This window comes from Macaca thibetana, chromosome 16, assembly GCF_024542745.1.
Source record: "Macaca thibetana thibetana isolate TM-01 chromosome 16, ASM2454274v1, whole genome shotgun sequence".
NCBI classification, from domain to species: domain Eukaryota; kingdom Metazoa; phylum Chordata; class Mammalia; order Primates; family Cercopithecidae; genus Macaca; species Macaca thibetana.
In genome coordinates this window covers 56,793,041-56,814,492 of record NC_065593.1, presented here as the reverse complement: position 1 = coordinate 56,814,492, position 21,452 = coordinate 56,793,041, and the positions used below count along the sequence as shown (strand labels likewise).

The 21,452-nt window shown below is 56.6% G+C and overlaps 1 protein-coding gene across 3 annotated transcripts in view; it reads left to right on the top strand.

Moving 5' to 3' along the window:
- TBCD (tubulin folding cofactor D) overlaps nt 1-21,452 on the top strand; it is a 188,891-nt gene that overhangs the window by 143,278 nt on the left and 24,161 nt on the right. For all 3 annotated transcript variants that reach the window (XR_007720228.1, XM_050763665.1, XM_050763666.1), the window contains exons 18-23: nt 4,916-4,996; nt 7,838-7,911; nt 9,412-9,529; nt 11,459-11,519; nt 12,912-12,934; nt 13,728-13,759. Coding sequence is in view for 2 of the 3 variants with exons in the window: in XM_050763665.1 (XP_050619622.1) it covers nt 4,916-4,996; nt 7,838-7,911; nt 9,412-9,529; nt 11,459-11,519; nt 12,912-12,934; nt 13,728-13,759 (389 nt within the window). In the remaining variant the exon portion in view is untranslated. The remainder of the gene's footprint in view (nt 1-4,915; nt 4,997-7,837; nt 7,912-9,411; nt 9,530-11,458; nt 11,520-12,911; nt 12,935-13,727; nt 13,760-21,452) is intronic.

Below are 21,452 nucleotides of genomic sequence, written 5' to 3'. Positions count from 1 at the left end.
TTTGCTCGTGGCCAGAGTCCATTCTCTTTCACATCTCTGCCTGCCCTGGCTCCCTCCAGCCCCTCCGTCTCTCCCACCTTCTGGTGGATACTCACCTTGGTTCTCATACTTTTCTCCTCTGGGACCTTGGGTACCCAGGACACACCCCTTTTTCTGCCGCCTTGGGCCAGGGGCTCAGGAGCGTGTCTTCTTCAGGGTCAGTTGCTAGTTGGTGCCCTTGCCTGCGTGAGCACTCAGGTGGCCTTGCCTCTATCTGCTGCTTTCCATGAAGTCACTGGCCGCCTGCCTGCTTCTCTGGGACCCTGCTGTCTGGGACCCTGCTTCTCTGGGACCCTGCTGTCTGTCTGGGACCCTGCTGTCTGGGACCCTGCTGCTGGGACCCTGCTGTCTGGGACCCTGCTGTCTGGGCTCTAGGACGCAGTCGGATGCATCTGCCTTCTGGGCGTGCAGCCCCAGGGCCCCTGCAGCACCTCTGTGTTGGGTCCATCCAGTTTTTTGCTGTCATAAACAAGGTGGATGTTTTTTTGTCTGCAGTTCCTCACCTGTGCGGTTATTTTGGAATGGGTTACCGAAAGCGGAGATGCTGGACCCAAGGGTCCGCATGTTCTCAGTTTCCTGCGCGTTGCTGGCCACCGTCCACTGGGGCTGTGCCCAAGTGCTGCCCAGCAGGCTCAGTGTCCTTCTGCTTCCCGCAGCTCCGGCTGCAGACCCCGGGGCTTGGGCCGTCGGACGGCTGAGCAGAGGCTTCCTTTTCTTTTCCTCCGTGCCGGAGGCTGCACCGCTTCAAGGGGTTGAAGTATGTGTGTGTTTTCTGTAAACTTTTTGATGGTATTTCTGCTACACTATTTTTTTTATTGATTCAGAAGAACTTGTTTGTTTTAGGGAATACTCCTGTTGGTAAGACCAGTTGCGGATGTTTTTTCCAATTTTGTTGTTTGACTTTTGACTTTGTTTTTGGTGTTTTCCTGGTAGACTTTGTTCGGCATATGTGTTTGTAGGGATCGATTTCTTTTATGGCTCTGGGTTTTGAGTCATGATTAGAAAGTCACATCCTACTTGGAGATTATTTTTTAAAAGTCTTCCATGTTGTTTTCACAAGATGTAACTTTTATTTTTGAGACATAATTTGCTTTCAGCTGCCCCCGTATGGAGTGGACGGTTGTGGAGGGGCTGATGGTGTGTCCACCTGCGTCACCTGCATCTTCCTTGGGAGTGGAGCTCCCACCACTCCACGGCCACCCTCCCTCCTCCCAGCCTGTGAGCCGCTGCCCCGCCCTCGATGTGGAGCAGGGCTGCCCCTCGTGGAGGGTCCTATCCATGGAATCAGAGGGACCACACTCTTGTGTGTCAGTGTTCTTTGCTCAGTGTAGCGCGCCTGGGGCCTGTCCGCGGTGCGTGTGTCCTCAGTGCATGTGTCCGCGGCGCGTGTGTCCGCAGCACGTGTGTCCGCGGCGCGTGTGTCCGCGGTGTGTGTCCTCGGCGCGTGTGTCCTCGGCGCGTGTGTCTGCGGTGTGTGTCCTCGGCGCGTGTGTCCTCGGCGCGTGTGTCCTCGGCGCGTGTGTCTGCGGTGTGTGTCCTCGGCGCGTGTGTCCGCGGCGCGTGTGTCCTCGGCGCGTGTGTCTGCGGTGTGTGTCCTCGGCGCGTGTGTCCGCGGCGCGTGTGTCTGCGGTGTGTGTGTCCTCGGCGCGTGTGTCCGCGGCGCGTGTGTCTGCGGTGTGTGTCCTCGGCGCGTGTGTCCGCGGCGCGTGTGTCCGCGGCACGTGTGTCCTCGGCGCGTGTGTCTGCGGTGTGTGTCCTCGGCGCGTGTGTCCGCGGCGCGTGTGTCTGCGTGTGTGCGGTGTGTGTCCTCGGCGCGTGTGTCCGCGGCGCGTGTGTGTCTGCGGTGTGTGTCCTCGGCGCGTGTGTCCTCGGCGCGTGTGTCCTCGCGCGTGTGTCTGCGTGTGTCCTCGGCGCGTGTGTCCGCGGCGCGTGTGTCCTCGGCGCGTGTGTGTGTCTGCGGTGTGTGTCCTCGGCGCGTGTGTCCGCGGCGCGTGTGTCTGCGGTGTGTGTGTCCTCGGCGGCGTGTGTCCGCGGCGCGTGTGTCTGCGGGTGTGTGTCCTCGGCGCGTGTGTCCGCGTGTGTGTCCTCGGCGCGTGTGTCCGCGGCGCGTGTGTCTGCGGTGTGTGTCCTCGGCGCGTGTGTCCTCGGCGCGTGTGTCTGCGGTGTGTGTCTGCGGCGCGTGTGTCCGCGGCGCGTGTGTCTGCGGTGTGTGTCCTCGGCGCGTGTGTCCTCGGCGCGTGTGTCTGCGGTGTGTGTCCGCGGCGCGTGTGTCCGCGGTGTGTGTCCTCGGCGCGTGTGTCTGCGGTGTGTGTCCTCGGCGCGTGTGTCCTCGGCGCGTGTGTCTGCGGTGTGTGTCCTCGGCGCGTGTGTCTGCGGTGTGTGTCCTCGGCGCGCGTGTGTCCCTCGGCGCGTGTGTCTGCGGTGTGTGTCCTCGGCGCGTGTGTCCTCGGCGCGTGTGTCCGCGGCGCGTGTGTCTGCTGGTGTGTGTCCTCGGCGCGTGTGTGTCCTCGGCGCGTGTGTCCTCGGCGCGTGTGTCTGCGGTGTGTGTCCTCGGCGCGTGTGTCCGCGGCGTGTGTCTGCGGTGTGTGTCCTCGGCGCGTGTGTCCGCGGCGCGTGTGTCTGCGGTGTGTGTCCTCGGCGCGTGTGTCCTCGGCGCGTGTGTCCTCGGCGCGTGTGTCTGCGGTGTGTGTCCTCGGCGCGTGTGTCCGCGGCGCGTGTGTCTGCGGTGTGTGTCCTCGGCGCGTGTGTCCTCGGCGCGTGTGTCTGCGGTGTGTGTCCTCGGTGCGTGTGTCTGCGGTGTGTGTCCTCGGCGCGTGTGTCCTCGGCGCGTGTGTCCTCGGCGCGTGTGTCCTCGGCGCGTGTGTCCTCGGCGCGTGTGTCCGCGGTGTGTGTCCTCGGCGCGTGTGTCCTCGGCGCGTGTGTCTGCGGTGTGTGTCCGCGCGCGCGTGTGTCCGCGGCGCGTGTGTCCGCGGCGTGTGTCCTCGGCGCGTGTGTCCTCGGCGCGTGTGTCTGCGGTGTGTGTCCGCGGCGCGTGTGTCCGCGGCGCGTGTGTCTGCGGTGTGTGTCCTCGGCGCGTGTGTCCGCGGTGCGTGTGTCCTGCGGTGTGTGTCTGCGGTGTGTGTCCTCGCGTGTGTCCTCGGCGCGTGTGTCCGCGGCGCGTGTGTCCTCGGCGCGTGTGTCTGCGGTGTGTGTCCGCGGCGCGTGTGTCCGCGGCGCGTGTGTGTCTGCGGTGGTGTGTGTGTCCGCGGCGCGTGTGTCCTCGGCGCGTGTGTCCGCGGCGTGTGTGTCTGCGGTGTGTGTCCTCGGCGCGTGTGTCCTCGGCGCGTGTGTCCTCGGCGCGTGTGTCCTCGGCGCGTGTGTCCTCGGCGCGTGTGTCTGCGGTGTGTGTCCTCGGCGCGTGTGTCCTCGGCGCGTGTGTCCTCGGCGTGTCCTGTCCTGCGCGTGTGTCCTCGGCGCGTGTGTCCTCGGCGCGTGTGTCTGCGGTGTGTGTCCTCGGCGCGTGTGTCCGCGGCGCGTGTGTCCTCGGCGCGTGTGTCCTCGGCGCGTGTGTCCGCGCGTGTGTCCTCGGCGCGTGTGTCCTCGGCGCGTGTGTCCTCGGCGCGTGTGTCCGCGGCGCGTGTGTCCTCGGCGCGTGTGTCCTCGGCGCGTGTGTCCTCGGCGCGTGTGTCCTCTGCGGTGTGTGTCGGCGCGTGTGTCCTCGGCGCGTGTGTCCGCGGCGCGTGTGTCCTCGGCGCGTGTGTCCTCGGCGCGTGTGTCCGCGGCGCGTGTGTCCACAGCTCCTTTTGTGGTGAGTTGTATGCAGTGTTCTGTGGCTATACAGTTTTTCTGTGAGTTTGCCTGACATTGGGTTATTTTGAGTTTCTGACTCTGGTGAATAAAGCAGTTGTATATATTTATTTGGAAATCATCTTCATGTGGATGTATATTTTCATTTCTTTCAGATAAAGAGTTAAAAGGGAATTTTTGTGTATTTTATAAGAAACTGCCAAACTGTTTTGCAAAGTGGCTCTGGTTTCCCACATCTGTGCCAACACTTGGTATTTGTCAGTCTTAAAATTTCACCCGTTCGAGTGGGGGCCATGGTTTAACAACTGGCGTTCCTGGCTGAATACTGATGTTGAACATCTTTTCATGTGTTTATTGGTCTTTTATTTATTTTCTTTTATGATGTCTCTGTACACATTTTGTGCCAATGTTTTGTTTGGGGTTCATCTTTTCATATTGTGGTACAAGTCAGCTTGCCTGTGGATTTTCTTAAAAGTTTTTAACAGCGGTACGAGGTGTAACGGGGACACGTTCACTGTGTATGGAGTGCAGGGTTTTACCGAAGTGCAGCTGGCACACGCTCACCAGAGCGCACAGCTTCCTGCGTGTGAGGCCTGAGCACAGCCATCACCCTGGAGCCTCCCCGTGTCTGCTCCCTGTAATTCCCGCCTCGGTCCTCCCCGACCCGGAGGCCACCACTGACCTGCCTCTGTGGGTGTGGATTAGTTTCCCGTCCTTGAATTTTGTGTGGATGAAACGAAGCCGTGTGTACTCGTTTTGTCAGGCCTCTTTGGCTTGGGGGAGTTGAGATTCAGGTTGTGTGTGTTGCTGCTGAGTATTCGATTGTGTGGATCAACCACGGTTTGTTTTCTCCGTAGACGACGTCAGGATGGTTTCCGGTTTTCGCTGTTACACATGTTACACGTGAAGCTATGTGCACAAATGTTCTTTTCTTTGGCGTAACTGCTCAGGGGGGCATGGCTGGATCATGTGGTAGATTTGAAGAAATGGGCAAACTGGTTTTGAAAGTAACTGTGCTGAATTCTCCCCCGCAGGCAGTGCATTCTCGTCCTTCCACGTCTCACCACCTCTTCCCTGCTGTCTCTTCCAGTGTGTATATTGCCGGCTTTCCTGAGTACACCCAGCCGATGATAGACCACCTGGTTACCATGAAGATCAACCACTGGGATGGGTAGGTTTTCTGTTTGTGTTTTTCTTTTTTTTTTTTTTTTTTTTTTTTTTGAGACGGAGTCTCGCTTTGTCGCCCAGGCTGTAGTGCAGTGGCCGGATCTCAGCTCACTGCAAGCTCCGCCTCCTGGGTTTACACCATTCTCCTGCCTCAGCCTCCCGAGTAGCTGGGACTACAGGCGCCCACCACCTCGCCTGGCTAGTTTTTTGTATTTTTTGGTAGAGACGGGGTTTCACCGGGTTAGCCAGGATGGTCTTGATCTCCTGACCTCGTGATCCGCCCGTCTCAGCCTCCCAAAGTGCTGGGATTATAGGCTTGAGCCACCGCGCCCGGCCCTCTGTTTGTGTTTTTCTAAGAGTTTTTTTTTTTTCCCCAAAGGAGAGATTCAGTTGAGCTTCTAAGCCTTGAGTGTATTTTCTCACTGTGGATGTCGTATTTTAAAATAATTCCAGTCTTCATGCGGATGTGTTGGGTCATGGTCTGTCTCCAGTTCCACCTCGGAGACCTTGGTCCAGTGTGTCCGGCGTCTTGGTGTTCCCGTGCGAGTCCTTGGTCCAGTGTGTCCGGCGTGTTGGTGTTCCTGTGCGAGTCCTTGGTCCAGTGTGTCCGGCGTGTCCGGCGTATTGGTGTTCCCGTGCGAGTGCCCACGCTGGTGGGTTGCGGAGCGCCGCTGCGTCCGAGGGGGCAGGTGGAACTTGGAGGTGGAGCCTCTGTCATCTCCCTCGGCAGGCGGTGCTTCCCCCGACTCTGCTCCACGTGGCTCCACAGGTGATTTCTGCGCGGTCTGCTGGGAGCCCAGCAGTTTTTAGTGGCCGTTTTCATAATTACAGTAGCAGCTTCAGAGTTTCCTTGCATTTCATAGGCGGTTAAATGTGTCTCAAAGGAAAAGCGAAGCGCGGTCTGGAGCATAAACAGAGCGTTAGTGCCGTGACCGCTGCCCCGAGGAGCTCAGGGTCCCCTCCTAGGACAGTGCCATGCTGTGGCACTCCTCACGGGAGCCCTGAGGAGCGGCAGGTGCCTGTGGGTGGAGGTGGCTTTGTGAGGGTGCGAGTCCAGAATCTCAGTTTGACAGTTGGTGTGACGTGGAGGAGGTCCTTTCTGACCCATGGGGGATGCGTTTGCTGCTGCCTGGGGAGAGGCCCAGCTGCCTGCCGTGGTCCAGGCAGGGCTCTCGGGGCTGGGAGCCTCTGGGAAAGGAACTCCTGGGTAGGCAGCACTCGGGCTGCCGGGGGAAGACCCTCCCTTCCCTTCCTGGTGACCGTTCGCTTCCAGAGAAGGGTGTGAGTTCCTGCCCCTCGGGGTGTCCCTGCACGTGTTACACCAGAGCTCTCTCCATTAGAGTGAAAGGTCCCCTAAGCCAGACCTTGGGAAAATGAATGAATGAGTCAGTTGTATGAGCCGACTAGTCGATAACATCTTTAAAACCAGAGTTACAGATGTGTATCCATGGTGTCAGAGCTGTGGGACCCCCCAGCTGTTACTGTGTCGTCTGTTTCTGCCTTAGTTCTGTCAGCCTTTCCTTCATGTGTTTTGGGCGGGTCACTTATTGGCGGCAGATACACTCGCGGCTTTTGTCTCTTCCTAATGTATTGACCCTTTATCTTTAAGGAACAGCCCTCTTTGTCTCATGTTAGATTTCTTGCCTTAAAGTAACTGACGACTAGTGTAGTACCTGGGTTGGCAAGCTTTTCTTTAAAGGGCTAGATAAACATGGTAGATCTCTGTTCCATATGCTTTGCTTTATTTTATTTAGTTTATGTAACCCTTGAAAAATGTGAAAACCATTCTTAGCTGAGGGCCGTCCTGACAAGAAGCAGCCTCGGGCTGGGCTTGTGGCTGCAGACTGCATTGCCTCCGCTTCCCAGGTGCTTTGCCTCTCCCGCTCCCTCGGAGTTGCGGGTGATGGTCTGGTAGATGGCATACAGTTGGGGGTTGCTCAGGGTGCGAGTTTCCTGGCACATGAAACGCCACCTGCCTCGGAGAGCTCTTTGTTTATTGTTGGGAGTGGACCCTGAGCAGGGCCCTCTGCCAACACCGGAGGGGCTGTGGCAGGTGGTGCTGTCAGTGTGGGTGTCCGCCCTCGTGCCTTGTTTCACTGTGGTGCTGTGGGTTTGGTGGTTTCAAATAGTTAGAATACAGACACCCGCCTTCTGCATGTTTCCACCTTCACGTTTTGCTTCTTTGTTGTTATGTGGTCGCCGTCATGATGATTTTAAGTCATGACCACTTGCCGCTCCATCTGGGTCTGGAGGGGCTGGGGGCGCGGGCTCTGCAGTTCACTCCCAGCTTTACCGTGTGCCTCTGTGTGGAGCTCTGGAAGGAGAGGTGGGCTCAGAAGGGGCTCTGGCCTCTTGAGCTGGCTTTGGGTCAGCCTTCCACCATCCCCGTGTTCAACCGCTGGGTGCTTTCAGCATGTGTCTGATGAGGCACTTACTGGATATGCGCCCAGATTTGGTGGGTGAGCCTTAGGAAGTTCCTTCTGTTCACCCCTTGTAATCCGTGGAGGGACCGTTTCACGTGGCTCTGTCTCAGACTCGCATCCTCCGGGTAGTGTGGGGGTGGGGAGGCCAGAGACCCAGTTGCCACCTGGCCCTGAGACGGAATGGCACCTGTGTTCCAAGAAGAACCGTGGTTAGCCGTGTGACCTCGCTGTGGTAGACTGTCCCTGTCGTCTGTTGGAGTCGGAGGTTCTTGTGCTGGTTTGTGTGTGTGAGTGAGCAAGCCTCTGCCAAGTGGTGGGTTGACGATTGATGGATGTCGTCTCCCTCACTTTCTCTTTATGAATTGAATAAAGCCAGAATTGTCCAAGTGAAGGCACTAACGATGTTCTCTCCTCACTCTCAGGGTCATCCGAGAGCTGGCTGTGAAGGCGCTGCACAACCTGACCCAGCGAGCGCCCGAGTACAGCGCCACGCAAGGTGGGTGTGTGTCCCGGCCGGCCTGCGGGCACCACGCTCGCGCACCGCAGAAAGGCCCGGGTTGCTGGTTTCAAACTCTGGGGGCTGAAAATAAGGTTCTGCGTCTGTCTTGATGAGAAGCATCTGAGGAACTAGCTGTGGACTTGATCGGGGGACAGGCTGTGAGGACGGATGCGGTGAGTGGGTCCACCTGCATGGCAGGGAGCCGCTGGACTGTTATGTACGCCGAAGCCCATGGTGGTCCCGCCAGACGCCTGACAGGCGGTGCTGCTTCCCTGGTCTCTAGTTGGCTTGCACCTGCCACACGTGACCTGCCACACGCGACCCACCACGCAGGAATGCACTTTGGAACTGGGCAGGGTGTATAGAAAGAAAGGGCCTGAGTGGGAGACTCAGAGTCTGCCCAGGACTAAAATCACCTTGGAATGGCTCAGCTAAGCCTGCACTTCTTACGCTTCATCAATGAAGAGAGAAATCCCATTTGTTCTGTCTCGTTCTTTCTACTTGGAATAAATAATCATCTGACTTAAATGTAGGGAAGAATACCACATTTCTCAACATTACCCTCACTCCCCTGACATTTATTACAGGGGCTCCACTGGAGGCCGGATTGTGGCTGTTGGGTGGAGTTACTGATGTGACGCCTGTGTTTCACATCCTGTGGGGGCTTGTTAATTCCTAAGGGATCTTTCAGCTTCGTGATCTGTGAACGAGGCGTCCATGTCACGGGTTTAGTGTGGTGCTGCCCTACTTTCCAATGCACAATTAACCCTTGCTGACACTGAGGGGCCCAGCTTTGTCCTCTGTCTGGGTGAAGAGCATGGACACCCAGGATGGGATTGTGACCTTTTGTAGATTTCTCTGATTCTCAAAAAACCTATCACCCCCAGCCGCCACATCTTAACCTCTCTGATTCTCAGCCCATCGCAAACCTGGCAGCACTTGGGATGGCGAAGGCTCAGGGGGCTTGGTTTCCCCCGCAGGTGTGGCAGAGCCTCCTCCCTCTGTGGCCGCGAGGGTTCTGAGGAGTCTGTGCTTTCTGAGTAAACTCAGAGTAGAGGCACCGCCCCTGGGGCAGCCCTGCCTCCGTCCTGCTCCGCCCCCTCCACCACCCAGGCAGCCAGGCAGAGCCCCTGCCAGGACCAGAGGCCACCCTACACCGACAGGGAAGGCCTGGGGAGTGTGTCCTCCTCTTTTGTGCTGCCTCTCCTGTCTGAGTTACCCACCCCGTCTGGGGCACTTGGGAGCACGCAGCAGCCTCTGTCCTGTTACCCTTGGTGTCTCGGAGGCCATCTGCATCACCACGGGTGCCATCCTGGGCACTGGGGTGATGACCCTGAGGGACGCCACTGTTGGTGTGTGAGCGTGGTCGTCCCACAAGCCGTCTGTGTGTGCACGCTGTCACCTGCCCTCTTGGCCCTGTGTGGGTGTCTGTGGACGTCCCACCGGTCATCTGTGTGTACACACTGTCACCTGCCCTCTCGGCCCTGTCTCTTGCAGTCTTCCCGAGGCTGCTGTCCATGACGCTGAGTCCAGACCTACACACGAGGCATGGGTCGATTCTTGCCTGCGCGGAGGTTGCTTACGCCTTGTACAAACTTGCAGCCCAAGAGAACAGGTAGGAAGAGCGGGTCTCGAGGAGACACAGGGCTCCGTTCCTGATCCCCTTGCCATATAATTACAGTGCTCTCCACTTCGGGGCTATCTCATCCCTTCTAATTTTTGTTTATTTGCACCAGTGGCACAGTTGTTAGGCCCCAGGTTGTACTGACGGAGTGTGTAAGTGGCCCTCTCCTGACGGTTGTGCCGGGGCGGACCACCCACCTCTCCTCAGCGGGGTGCGTCACCCAGATGGGTCGGGCGTCTCCCCCCAGTCACCCTGCCCCTCCTGCCTCCTTGTGCACCTCCTGGTCTCAGAGGCGACGAGTGAGGTCATAACAGCAAAGGTCCTTTTTCCGAGATGGCATCAAGCGACTTGCATGTTCAGTGTCCTTTCTTCATCATGTCTGATAGTTTAAAATGCCAGAGAACATGCACTTTTCTTTTGAATTTTTCAGTTGGCTATGTTTGTACAAATAGTAATAAAGCATGAAAAATACGGGGTCGCTGGAAAGTTGTGTGCAGGAGGCTGTAAGGCATTGACTGTCTTACGTTTCTTCCCGGTTGACTCTTCCTCAAAAGTAAAAACTCCCAGACTTACCATAGTGATGGTGACCTGGTTCTCGGACTCCAGTTTGAGAAACGATTTTAAGTTATGCCCTGTGCATTGAGACAGTTCCTGGCAACGGATTGAGAGCAGGGTATGGGCCCGCCTCCCGCCCCAGCCTGAGGGAGCTCTGGTCAGTCCCGAGCTCAGATGCACAGTGCGACTCCTTCAGGGACGCTCGCTTGCTCGTGTGGGTGTGGCCGATGCCCGTGCAAGACCTGGCCTTGATGGCGCTGCTCTGTGGTGGAGGAAGAAGGCGCATGGAGTGGGGTCTGGGGAGAACCAGGCAGGAGCTCCCAGGGTCCTCCAGTTGGGTCCCACAGAGCCTGTGACATTCCCCCAGCAGTGAAATGTGACCTCACCTGTGAGGTGTCTATCAGGGAAGCACGTTTGAGCCTCAGTGCCTCGGCCAGCCTGGGGTCTGGCTATGTGGGCACCTCCACCTGGCACAAAACAAAATTCCAGACCCCCAGGAGGAAAGCAGGTGACTGGAGTAAAGCACACGGTTTGTGCAGATTGAGCCAGCGAGGGGGCCTCATCCGGCAGGGCTTGGTGGGAACCCTGCTGGCATCCAGGCCCCCAGATGCCAGCCCAGGGCCGATCTCGCCAGGGGCCTTCCCTCGGATGGCAGTGGACATGAGCTCTCGTGTCAGCCTCACCTGGACTTCTCTGTTTTCCAAGATGGTCACATTGGCAGGGGTCACAGCTTTAAGGGAATGTCCCAACATCCTCTTCCTTTGACCAGGCACTGCTTCATCTAAAGTCACAAATGGGCCGGGCTCGGTGGCTCATGCCTGTAATCCAGCTCTTTAGGAGGTGGAGGTGGGGGATTGTTTGGGCCCAGGAGTTTGAGACCAGCCTGGGCAGCACAGTGAGACCCCATCTCTAAAATGAAATAAATACAATAAAATAAACAAAACAATGCAATATAAAACAATATAATAGAATAAAAAAATAATCAGAGGTATGCCCTGCAGAGGTCTCTGGGACCCACCAGGACCTGAACAAGAGGAGACTTTGCTGAGCCCATGCTCCTCCGGGTGTACCTGGGGTTGGGGTCTTGGGGGGTGTGACCTCAGCTTCTCCGGGTGTACCCGGGGTTAGGGTCTTGGGGGGTGTGACCTCAGCTTCTCTGGGTGTACCTGGGGTTGGGGTCTTGGGGGGTGTGACCTCAGCTTCTCTGGGTGTACCTGGGGTTGGGGTCTTGGGGGGTGTGACCTCAGCTTCTCTGGGTGTACCTGGGGTTGGGGTCTTGGGGGGTGTGACCTCAGCTTCTCCGAGTGTACCCGGGGTTGGGGTCTTGGGGAGTGTGGCCTCAACTCGCTGTTTGACCTTCTGCAGGCCCGTCACGGACCATCTGGACGAGCAGGCAGTGCAGGGCCTGAAGCAGATTCACCAGCAGGTTTGTGTGCAGCCTCTGGGTGTGCCCCTGGGGAGGCATCACAGGGCCTCCCACCCTTCCCAGGCAGGGTTTGCAGTCCTGGTGGCCACTGTGCTCCATCAGTCCTGGGCTCAGTGGTGGAACCTGGGTGTGATCGCTCTGGGAACAGGCTCTACGCTGGTGTCATGCTTGTGAACAGCCACCTTGGGGGGTTGCCCTGGGAGAAAAGACTCCTGGGAAATGAGTGCACGTAGCCAACGTGTCCTCAGTCTCTGAGGACGGCATATGAAGCCAGTGCAGTCAGTGGAGGTTTCAGCTGTAGCTGGAGTGCGGTTTCCCTCGGGGCGCCCGGCTCGGTCCCAGGATGGAGCGCGCAGCGAACTGTGGGTGGGGGTAGTGGGCCCCGTGCTCTCGTGGAGCTGGGCACACAGAACAAGCACAAAACCTCTAGTTTCCAGCCGTGCAGCTGCAACTGGGGTCTGGCATCTCCTGAAAGTAAACCAGAATTTTGTGTGTGCATTTCTCTGGGGAGATGATGTGTTCATCTTTCTGGGCTTTTAGAGAGTCTCAAAGGCTTCTGTGACCCAGAGGTAAAGTATGAACTATGGATCTTGGTGTTACAGGAGAATATAAAAATTATTCACAAGGGATTACATGGTTTACTGTCTGTTGTTCCAGGTAGCTTTATATTCTTTAAGATTCACCTCTTGGATTCTTATCCTATTTTTGCCATTAACTTGCTTTATGATTTTGGCAAAGCCACTTTGCTTACATTTTTCACTTTTCAGGTAGTGTCTGTCCTCCGTCTCTGACTGAGACAAGCATGGCTGCAGAGTGCAGACGGGGAGGTGGCCCCGGGCAGCCGCCATGAATGTGGCCTCCCCACTGAGGCTGAGCATGGCTCCCTTTTCCTGTAAAATATAGGCCGACCTCCTTGAGTTTTTGTGAGTTAAATAATATATTTTAAAGAGTTTAGGAGAATATTTGGCACAGTGTGAGTGTTCAGTAAATTTTAGTAGTAGTGCTCATCACCGTGTGGCTTTTTAGCTCTTTTAAAGAAAAAGAAACCTCAGCATCCTGTTGGGCACAATCACTTCCCTGCCCGAGGGCTGCCTCGGTGAGTTCTGTCGGTCCCTGGGACCAGAACACAGGTGGCTCCAGCTCCCTGTCTGGCCACCCTCCCCTTGCTCCGTGCCTCAGTTTCCCCTTCAAGGGAGCGCTGGGCCTGTCTGGAGGTTAAATGAGGCCATCTGTGTCAGTAGGTGGGCCTCCATCCCCAGCCCCCTGGGCGGCTCTCCTGGCTGGCACGGCGTCTTCTGCTGTTTTCTCTTTGTTCTTATTTTTGACAATTATTAATGTATATGTATTATTTTAAAATTTAAATTATTAAATAACTTTGTTTTTTATTTTCAGCTCTATGATCGTCAGTTATACAGGTGAGCTTTACAAAACCAAAGTTCTTATATCTGTGTCCTAATGAAGAGCTGTGTGTCAGGAGCAGGCGGGACGGATGTGTTCGCTGCCCGCACTGCCTGTGTGTGTGTGGGTTGAGCGGCTGTCACTCGGCCCACTGACGGAGGTGTGTAAGGGCCTGACCTGGTTGTGTGTGGGTTGAGCAGGTGTCACCTGGCCCACTGTTGGAGGTGGGTGAGGGTCTGACCTGGACCCAGCCGGCTGTCAGAGATGTGTGAGGGTCTGACCTGGTTGTGTGTGGGTTGAGCGGGTGTCACCCGGCCCACTGTTGGAGGTGTGTGAGGGTCTGACCTGGTTGTGTGTGGGTTAACCAGGGGTCACCCGGCCCGCTGTTGGAGGGCAGGCATCCTAGACGGGCAGAGCAGCCCGGAGCCCCGCCTGGCTTCGCTTGTGGTAGAACCGCAGCGCGCTGCTTCTCTAGGTTGGATGGGGCTCTTTCTGGCGTCTGAGATTGCTTTTGTAAAGTAAGAACTGAGCACTGCTTGGAGTTACCTCTGTGATGGGATACCCATCGGGACTCTAATGTCCAGGAAAAATAAAAAATTAGCATGACCCAGCTAGGATGGGAGGCCTCCGGAAGATGGCTGTACCATGTTTTTTACTTTTTTCATGAAAGGTCACTCATGCTCAGTAACACATTCAACTAGTTCTCATTGTAGTGCTTTTTGGAGCCCGAGGTTACACTGGCAAGCATCTTTCATGGTGTTTTGTACATCAGGAGGTTCTTCTAATTCTGATGTTTTCATTCCTTTTCAGGGGTCTGGGAGGAGAGCTCATGAGACAAGCAGGTAGGTCTGAAGGCTGAAGGCTGCAGCAAAGGGCTGCTCCCTCGATGAGGGAGGCGTGCTCCTGGGTGCGGGGCGGCCCATTGGCCTGCCAGGGTGCAGGGCTGGGTGTGTCTCTTCTGTGGAGGCGGCAGCTGTGGGGTGCCTGGTTTGCCCAGCGGTGCCTACAAGAGACAGACTGAGAGATGGAGATTGAGAGAACGAGAGGAAGTGTGAGCTGGGAGGGGTTGCACCCCGGAACCACTGGTTCTGGAAATTTCTCAGGAAGCAGAGGCAGCTGGGGCAGTGGGGCCAGTGCTCACCTGTGGACCCAGTGGTCATTGCAGATCCCTCCAAGCACGGCCCCATGGTGGACAGAGCAGCCCCGGGCCTGCCCTGGTGGACTGAGCAGTGCAGGGACCCAGAGCTGTTTTGGGCGAGCACAGGAAGCTCAGGTGGGCGCAAGAGGAAAGCTGAGCAGAGGCGAAGCTCCTTACACGCCCGAGTCCAGGCGGACGTCTGCGCCCGATTCCCAAGCTTCTGATACCCGCCGGGGGTTAGCACAGTCGGGCAGTGCCTCATTTCTCTTTGCTGATTCTTTCTGGTGTGTGAGGAGGGAAGCGTAGAACACATTTTAGATCCACAGAGTATTAAAGTGAAAGCCTGATTGCATTTCCCTAGACATTCCCAATGGCAGCAGCCAACCTCTAGGGTCCAGGGAGCCGGATCCCCCCGACACAGCTCCCAGGGCCCTGCCGTTGCGAACGGCCCAGCCCACGCCACCCTTAGCCCCCCGCTGTGAGAGTGTGAGTGTGAGTGTGAGTGTGGAGGCACAGCTGGTGAGGAAGCTTAGAAAAATTGCTGTTGTGTGCAGACTTTTGCTGAGGTCTGTGTGGTCCGAGCAGAGGAGAGCAGGCTGGGTTTGGGGAGCCCAGGGCCGGATGTCAGGGCTGTACCCGCCTCTTGTGCTTTCTGTCCACACCTCCCAGCCCTGACCTGATGGGGACCTGCCCGAGGCCTGCAGCGGTCTACCTCCAGCCAGGCCGGCGGGGCTTCTGTGCTGAGAGCAGCCAGCTGGCATTTCTGCTGGTGTCAGCTCAGTGTTCTCGTGGGTTTGATGGATGTCACGGGAAAGTCAATCCTGGAAACCTGAGCCAGTTTCTGTCAGCTGACGTCGGAGGCTTGGGACTGCCGGTTCTGCAGGTGGTCCCTGCTGGCTAAGACCGGCGTGTCATGTTTTGCGTGTAGACGTGGTCACTGTCCCTCAGATGCATCCAGAGCACGTGGTGCAGGGCTGTCACCTTTCCGACCTACCCATGGGTGCCCGGAGTTGCCTCCTTAGTGGGGTCGAAACCATCCCCCACGTATCGTGGACAGCTGGTGACCTGTAAAAAGCCATTTCTGGATCTAGGAGCTTGGCTTGGGATGGGGTGGGGTGGGGTGCCGGGTGCTCTCAGAGGGGTTCAGTGTCCCCCAGTTCCCACCCACAACACGGATCGTGCCCTGGAGATGGCAGTTGGAGGCAGTCCACGACCTTCACGCGGCCCCCACGCGGCCCCCACGCGGCCTCCACGCGACCTCCACGTGCTCCCTGTGTGTTGCGGGGTGTGCTTTTAGGGTCGCCCTTGGTGTTTGAGCAGTAAGTCTGCACAGGAGCCCCTGCCCACCATGAGGGGGGGAGTTAAAGGGTTCCGAATCCCTTTGGCCGGCGACGGAGTTAAAGGCGTTCTGAGTCCCCATGGCCGGCGGTGACAGAGTTGAAGGCGTTCCCAGTCCCCGTGGCCCCCGACGCAGTTGAAGGCGTTCCCAGTCCCCGTGGCCCCCGACGCAGTTGAAGGCGTTCCCAGTCCCCGTGGCCCCCGACGCAGTTGAAGGCGTTCCCAGTCCCCGTGGCCCCCGACGCAGTTGAAGGCGTTCCCAGTCCCCGTGGCCCCCGACGCAGTTGAAGGCGTTCCCAGTCCCCGTGGCCCCCCCGACGCAGTTGAAGGCGTTCCCAGTCCCCGTGGCCCCCGACGCAGTTGAAGGCGTTCCCAGTCCCCGTGGCCCCCGACGCAGTTGAAGGCGTTCCCAGTCCCCGTGGCCCCCCACGCAGTTGAAGGCGTTCCCAGTCCCCGTGGCCCCCCACGCAGTTGAAGGCGTTCCCAGTCCCCGTGGCCCCCCACGCAGTTGAAGGCGTTCCCAGTCCCCGTGGCCCCCCACGCAGTTGAAGGCGTTCCCAGTGCCCGTGGCCCCCCACGCAGTTGAAGGCGTTCCCAGTCCCCGTGGCCCCCCACGCAGTTGAAGGCGTTCCCAGTCCCCGTGGCCCCCCACGCAGTTGAAGGCGTTCCCAGTCCCCGTGGCCCCCCACGCAGTTGAAGGCGTTCCCAGTCCCCGTGGCCCCCCACGCAGTTGAAGGCGTTCCCAGTCCCCGTGGCCCCCCACGCAGTTGAAGGCGTTCCCAGTCCCCGTGGCCCCCCACGCAGTTGAAGGCGTTCCCAGTGCCCGTGGCCCCCCACGCAGTTGAAGGCGTTCCCAGTCCCCGTGGCCCCCCACGCAGTTGAAGGCGTTCCCAGTCCCCGTGGCCCCCCACGCAGTTGAAGGCGTTCCCAGTCCCCGTGGCCCCCCACGCAGTTGAAGGCGTTCCCAGTCCCTGTGGCCAGCGGAGACAGAGTTAAAGGTGTTCCCAGTCCCTGTGGCCAGCGGCGACAGTTGAATGTGTTCCGAGTCCCCGTGGCTGGTGACGCCCTCCTGGCTGCATTTCCTTCACCCCCCTGCTCTGTGAGGCGGGCCCACGGGGAGGTGCTGCTCTGTCATCTGCTCTTCTTGAATGTGTGGTCAGGGCAGCTGCGTTGATGGCCCCGAGGCTCCAGAGTCACCGCCCCTCAGGGGTTCTGCTGGGTGCTGGCTGCTGTTGGCCGCAGGGCGCCGTTGGCCTGTGCATTGCTGCCACCTACCCACGATGGGCAGAATTGTCACACGCTCAGAAGGAAACCACGGAAAAGCCGCAGGTCCCGGAGCCTCCGTGTGGTCGTCGCGGGCAGCTTTCCACGCCACATGCCCGCCTGGGCTGAGGCTGCGTTTGCACGTAGCCAGGAGAGGAGGGAGTTGTGGGTTCTAGTTGGGTTTTTTGATGATGGTATTTGGAAAGACATGATACAAAGTAGCCACTCTGTCCTGTCCCTTCCTCACCCACCACACCCACTGCTCCCTGCTGGCAGGCCTTGCAGGCTGCCCGAGTAACCGAGCAACCGTGGAACATAAACACTGATGTGCTTTGTCCGGGTTTTTAAAAGGCGCCGTTACCACGGTTTTGGTGTCTGACGTCTTCACGCCATCCGGGTTCTCGGTGCTCTGAAGGGTGGCGGTGGGCTGTGGTCAGTTGTTGGGGGTGCTGGGTGCAGGGTGGTGTCTGTCTGCCTCTCTCCATCCCCAGCTCCAGCTTTCCCCCCGTGCTCTGCTCTGGGGCACGTGTGCTGTTGGGGTGCATCCCTCAGGGTTCACTGCGGGGCATGGATTGCTCGGGGGCATCGTGGAGGACGGCGTCTTTGTGGGAGGCATCCCTGCTCTGGACCCGCTGCCAACCTCCAGCTGTGTCTGCACTATGAGTGTGTTTGCTGGAGTCCGCGTTTGCACTCCCTTACACCGCTGAGTGCAAACTCACTCCTGCAAATGTGGCCTCGCACCGTGGTGGGCGTGTCCCCCGGAAAGCTGCCCACGCCCTCCCTGGGGGCCCCTTTGCTGCCTGCACTCCCCAGCCGTGGCCACAGCTCCCCGCAGCCGGCCCTCCTCGTGCGGCTTCTTCCCCTCCAGGGCCGTTGCTGGCCCCAAGAGACTCTGTGGCCTGCAGGCTCTGAAGCCAGCTGCGTCCCTGGCGACCCTGACTGAGCCTTGGTGTCACCTCAGGGTTTTTCTCCTCCTCGTTCAGTTTTACTCTTCATAGGAAGTTTCCCTTTTAGCTTTCAAGCAGGCGTAGTTCAGAAAGTGAAATCGTTCTGCATCGCGTCTGTGGTCTTGGCCCCGCATCTCCCAGTCCCACGTTTTTATTTTTCCAAAAGCAACCCTTTCAGTTTTTTAGCTGTCTGTTTTCCTTGCTTCTGTATTTCTGAGTTCTGTGTGTACAGAGCTGTTTCCTGATATCCTTAGTTTTAGATGTGTTCTTTCAAGTGAGACAAGACTCGAAGCTTTTGTCGGGGTGAGAGATCCGTGGGTTCATGGGCTACATGTGGGAGACGGGGAGGGGCTGCTGGTCACTTTCTCACCCAGGCCAGATGATGGCACCCTTGCACCTGAGGACGCTGGCGCGTCGGTGACATGCCGCCCGCAGGAGCGCCAGTGCACCCCGGTCGCAGGTACCCTGGAGGTGTTGAACCACAGATTTCTTCAGATGTTTTTTGCACATTTTGTGGGAAAAGTGGCTCAACCCTTGGGAGTTGTCCGAGTCCCCTTTGTTCCCATATCGAAGACATGTCGTACAGGTTGGCCTTTGTCATGAATATTCACATGAGAGGGGATGAGCATCCTGGGTGTCTTCAGTGTGGCCGGAACTGAGCTGCTTCCCCCGGTGCCAGGAGGACGAGCGTCCCCTCATCTCCATCTTAGACTCAGTGCCTCTTGCATTTCATGCTTTAGGATCAAAGGAAAGAAACAGGAGCTCTGTTTAGTAAAGTGGAGGTGAAGGAGGGGAGCTCTGTTTAGTAAAGCGGAGGTGAAGGAGGGGTCCATCAGTCAGGGTGGGCTGCGTTTTGCTCTTGAAACAATCCCCAAGTTTCAGTGTCTTAAAACCACAGGTGTTTTTTATCCTGCTCACATGTGGATCACTGAGGGTGGGGGCCGGGAGGAAGAGGGTCATCTGGCTCTCGCAGCCTCGCACCAGAGGCGTCAGGAGAACCAGGAAAAGTTCTGTCCTCTCATGCCGAAGACAGGAGGGAAACCAGAGGCATCGGTGAGCCTCGAGTTGGCCACGGGTGTGTGGAGGATCGTGACTTAGCAAGCCGGGCTACGCTGCTAATGGACTTCTTGCTGTGGGGGTGAGGGCTCCGTGCTCCATCCCAGATGTCCTGAACACACCTGCCACCTCCCCGTCCTCTCAGCAGAGACGTCACCGGTGCTGTCGTGGCTTCGCTTTTACTTCCGTCTCGAATCACACGGGACGTTGTGCTGTTTACGTAGTCGGAGTTCATTCGGATTTACATGCACAGACACCCTGTTCTCTTGTTCCATGGGAGTTCACTGGGATTTACCCACACAGACACCTGCTGCTTCTCCTTGTTCTGTCCTGCATTTCTCACCTTCTACGAAGACCATTTTCACTTTGCTTGGAGAACACGCTAGTGTTTTCCGTAGTGTGTCTGCTGGTGGCACCCACTTGTTTGTTTATCCCAAAATGGCTTTTTTCCACTTTTTTTTTTTTTGAGACGGAGTTTCATTCACTCTTTATTGCCCAGGCTGGAGTGCAGTGGTGCAATCTCGGCTCACTGCAACTTCCATCTCCCAGGTTCAAGCGATTCTCCTCCCTCAGCTTCCCAAGTAGCTGGGACTACAGGCACCGCCACCACACCCGGCTAATTTTGTATTTTTAGTAGAGATGGGGTTCACCATGTTGGCCAGGCTGGTCTCGAACTCCCGACCTCAGGTGATCCACCCGCGAGGCCTCCCAGAGAGCTTTTTTTTTTTTTTCTTTTTTCACTTTGATTCTTAAAGGTATTGTTGCTAAGAATGAAACTTTGCATTTCTTCATTTGCTTGTGTTTTGGCACTTTAAAAATAATAGTCTCTTGTCTTCTGGAGAACTTAGCCGCCAGTCTACTTGTTACTTTATCGGAGACAATCTTTTAAGTTTCCCCGGCTTTTTTTGAGATTTTATCTTTATTTGGTTTTCAGCACTTTTACTGTGATATTCCTAGAACAAGTTCCCTTTGTGTTTATCTGACTTGGGGCTCTAGGGTTCATACTTGTTCCATAATCTGTATTTTCTGTCGATGTTTTGTTTGCTTTAAAAAAATTCCTAGCCATGATCTCTTTGAACATTGCTCACTGGCCTCTCCTCTCCTTTTAGGACTCATTACCCACTTCTCATCTGGATCTCACTGCACTTAATTCTTTACGCCTCTTACCTCTCTCCTCTGGTTTTGTCTGATTCAGTTTGGACATTTTTTTTTCTTTTTTTTTTTTTGAGTTGGAGTCTCGCTCTATCACCCAGGCTGGAGTGCAGTGGCACAATCTCAGCTCACTGCAACCTCCACCTTCCGGGATTAAGCGATTCTCCTGCCTCAGCCTCCCGAGTAGCTGGGACTACAGGCATGTGCCACCTCACCCGGCTAATTTTTGTATTTTTTGTAGAGATGCGGTTTCACCACATTGGCCAGGTTGGTCTTGATCTCTTGACCTTGTGATCCACTCACCTTGGCCTCCCAAAGTGCTGGGATTACAGGAACATTTTCTTTGACTTAAATTTCATTGTCACAAATTCTTTCAGGTGTGCCATATCTGCCATTAAACGCATCCTTGAATTCTTTTTTACTTCTCAGAACTTGTATTAATTTTTTATAGTTTGCATATTCTTCTTAGTTTTTATTTTTTTCACGTCCTGGAACATATTAAGCATGGTTTAAAGTCTTTGTTTAATGTCATCACCTGGAGCCTCCGTGGCTGTTTCTGAAGGATGGCGTATCATACACGAAAAGCATCTCCACCAAGCCACAGGAACAAAACATTACAGAAATGCTTTGAGGCCTGGAATGTTCTCCTCTCCCAGAGAGACTTGACGTTTGCCCTTGACGGGAGGTGGATGCTTGCTGTCGGGGTCACCTCTGTCGGGTTTCAGGATGTGAGAGGGGTCACTGCTGGGCTGGCCCACGTTTCACACCTGTTTCTAGGTGTGGTCCTCCGGGTTCAGAACCGCGGCGAGGGCTTTCCCGGTTCTCCCTTGGTCGTCCTGGAGTCCCGTCTTCCCGCTAGCTGGGGACGCTCCTGGATGCACTGTTGGGGGTTTCTGGTTTTTGTGGCGCCCCCTGGAGTCAGCCGTGAGCCGGGGAGAGTTGGCCCCGCCGCGCCGTCCCCGTCAGGGCCTCGTGAGCTCTCTGGTGACTGCAGGCACTTCCTGTGTGCTTTCATTTTGTCTGGCTTTTAAAAATGTCTTAGTGGAGGGTTGGTCTGCATTATCCAGCCTGTTTTTAAAAAATATTCTTCACTTTGAAATAATTACAGACTTACAGGAAGTTATGAGATTAGTAATAGAGCCTAGCTGTGCTTCCCACGCTTCCCCTGCGGTGACTCCGGGTTCGGCCGCACAGTGTTGGAGCCAGGACCGTGTGTTGAGGCCCTGCCTCTTAACTGGACTGCAGGCCTTTGCGGTTTTGCGGCTTCATGTGTGTGTGGAGTGGGCATGTGTGTCTAGTTTTGTGCAGATTGATGCACAATCTGTAGCTTTCTGTAACGAACTCCACACTCAATCAGAAACCTGCGTCCTTCCCACAGAGACAGCCCCTGCCCTTTGCATTCTCACCCCCCTGCCGCCCTTCTAGAATATGCCATGATCGACTCATATGGTCGTGGCATTTTCTGTGAGCGTGGTGCCCTGAGACCCCATCGAGCTGTCCGTGTGTTCAGTTTGTGCCTTCCTAGCCCACGGTTGGGTTTTACCAGAGTGCCTTCAACCAGGACTCAGTAAAGTACACTGGGACTATTTCTGTCTGTTGCTGTTGTGAATAAGGTTGCCAGGAATATTCATGTGCGAGACG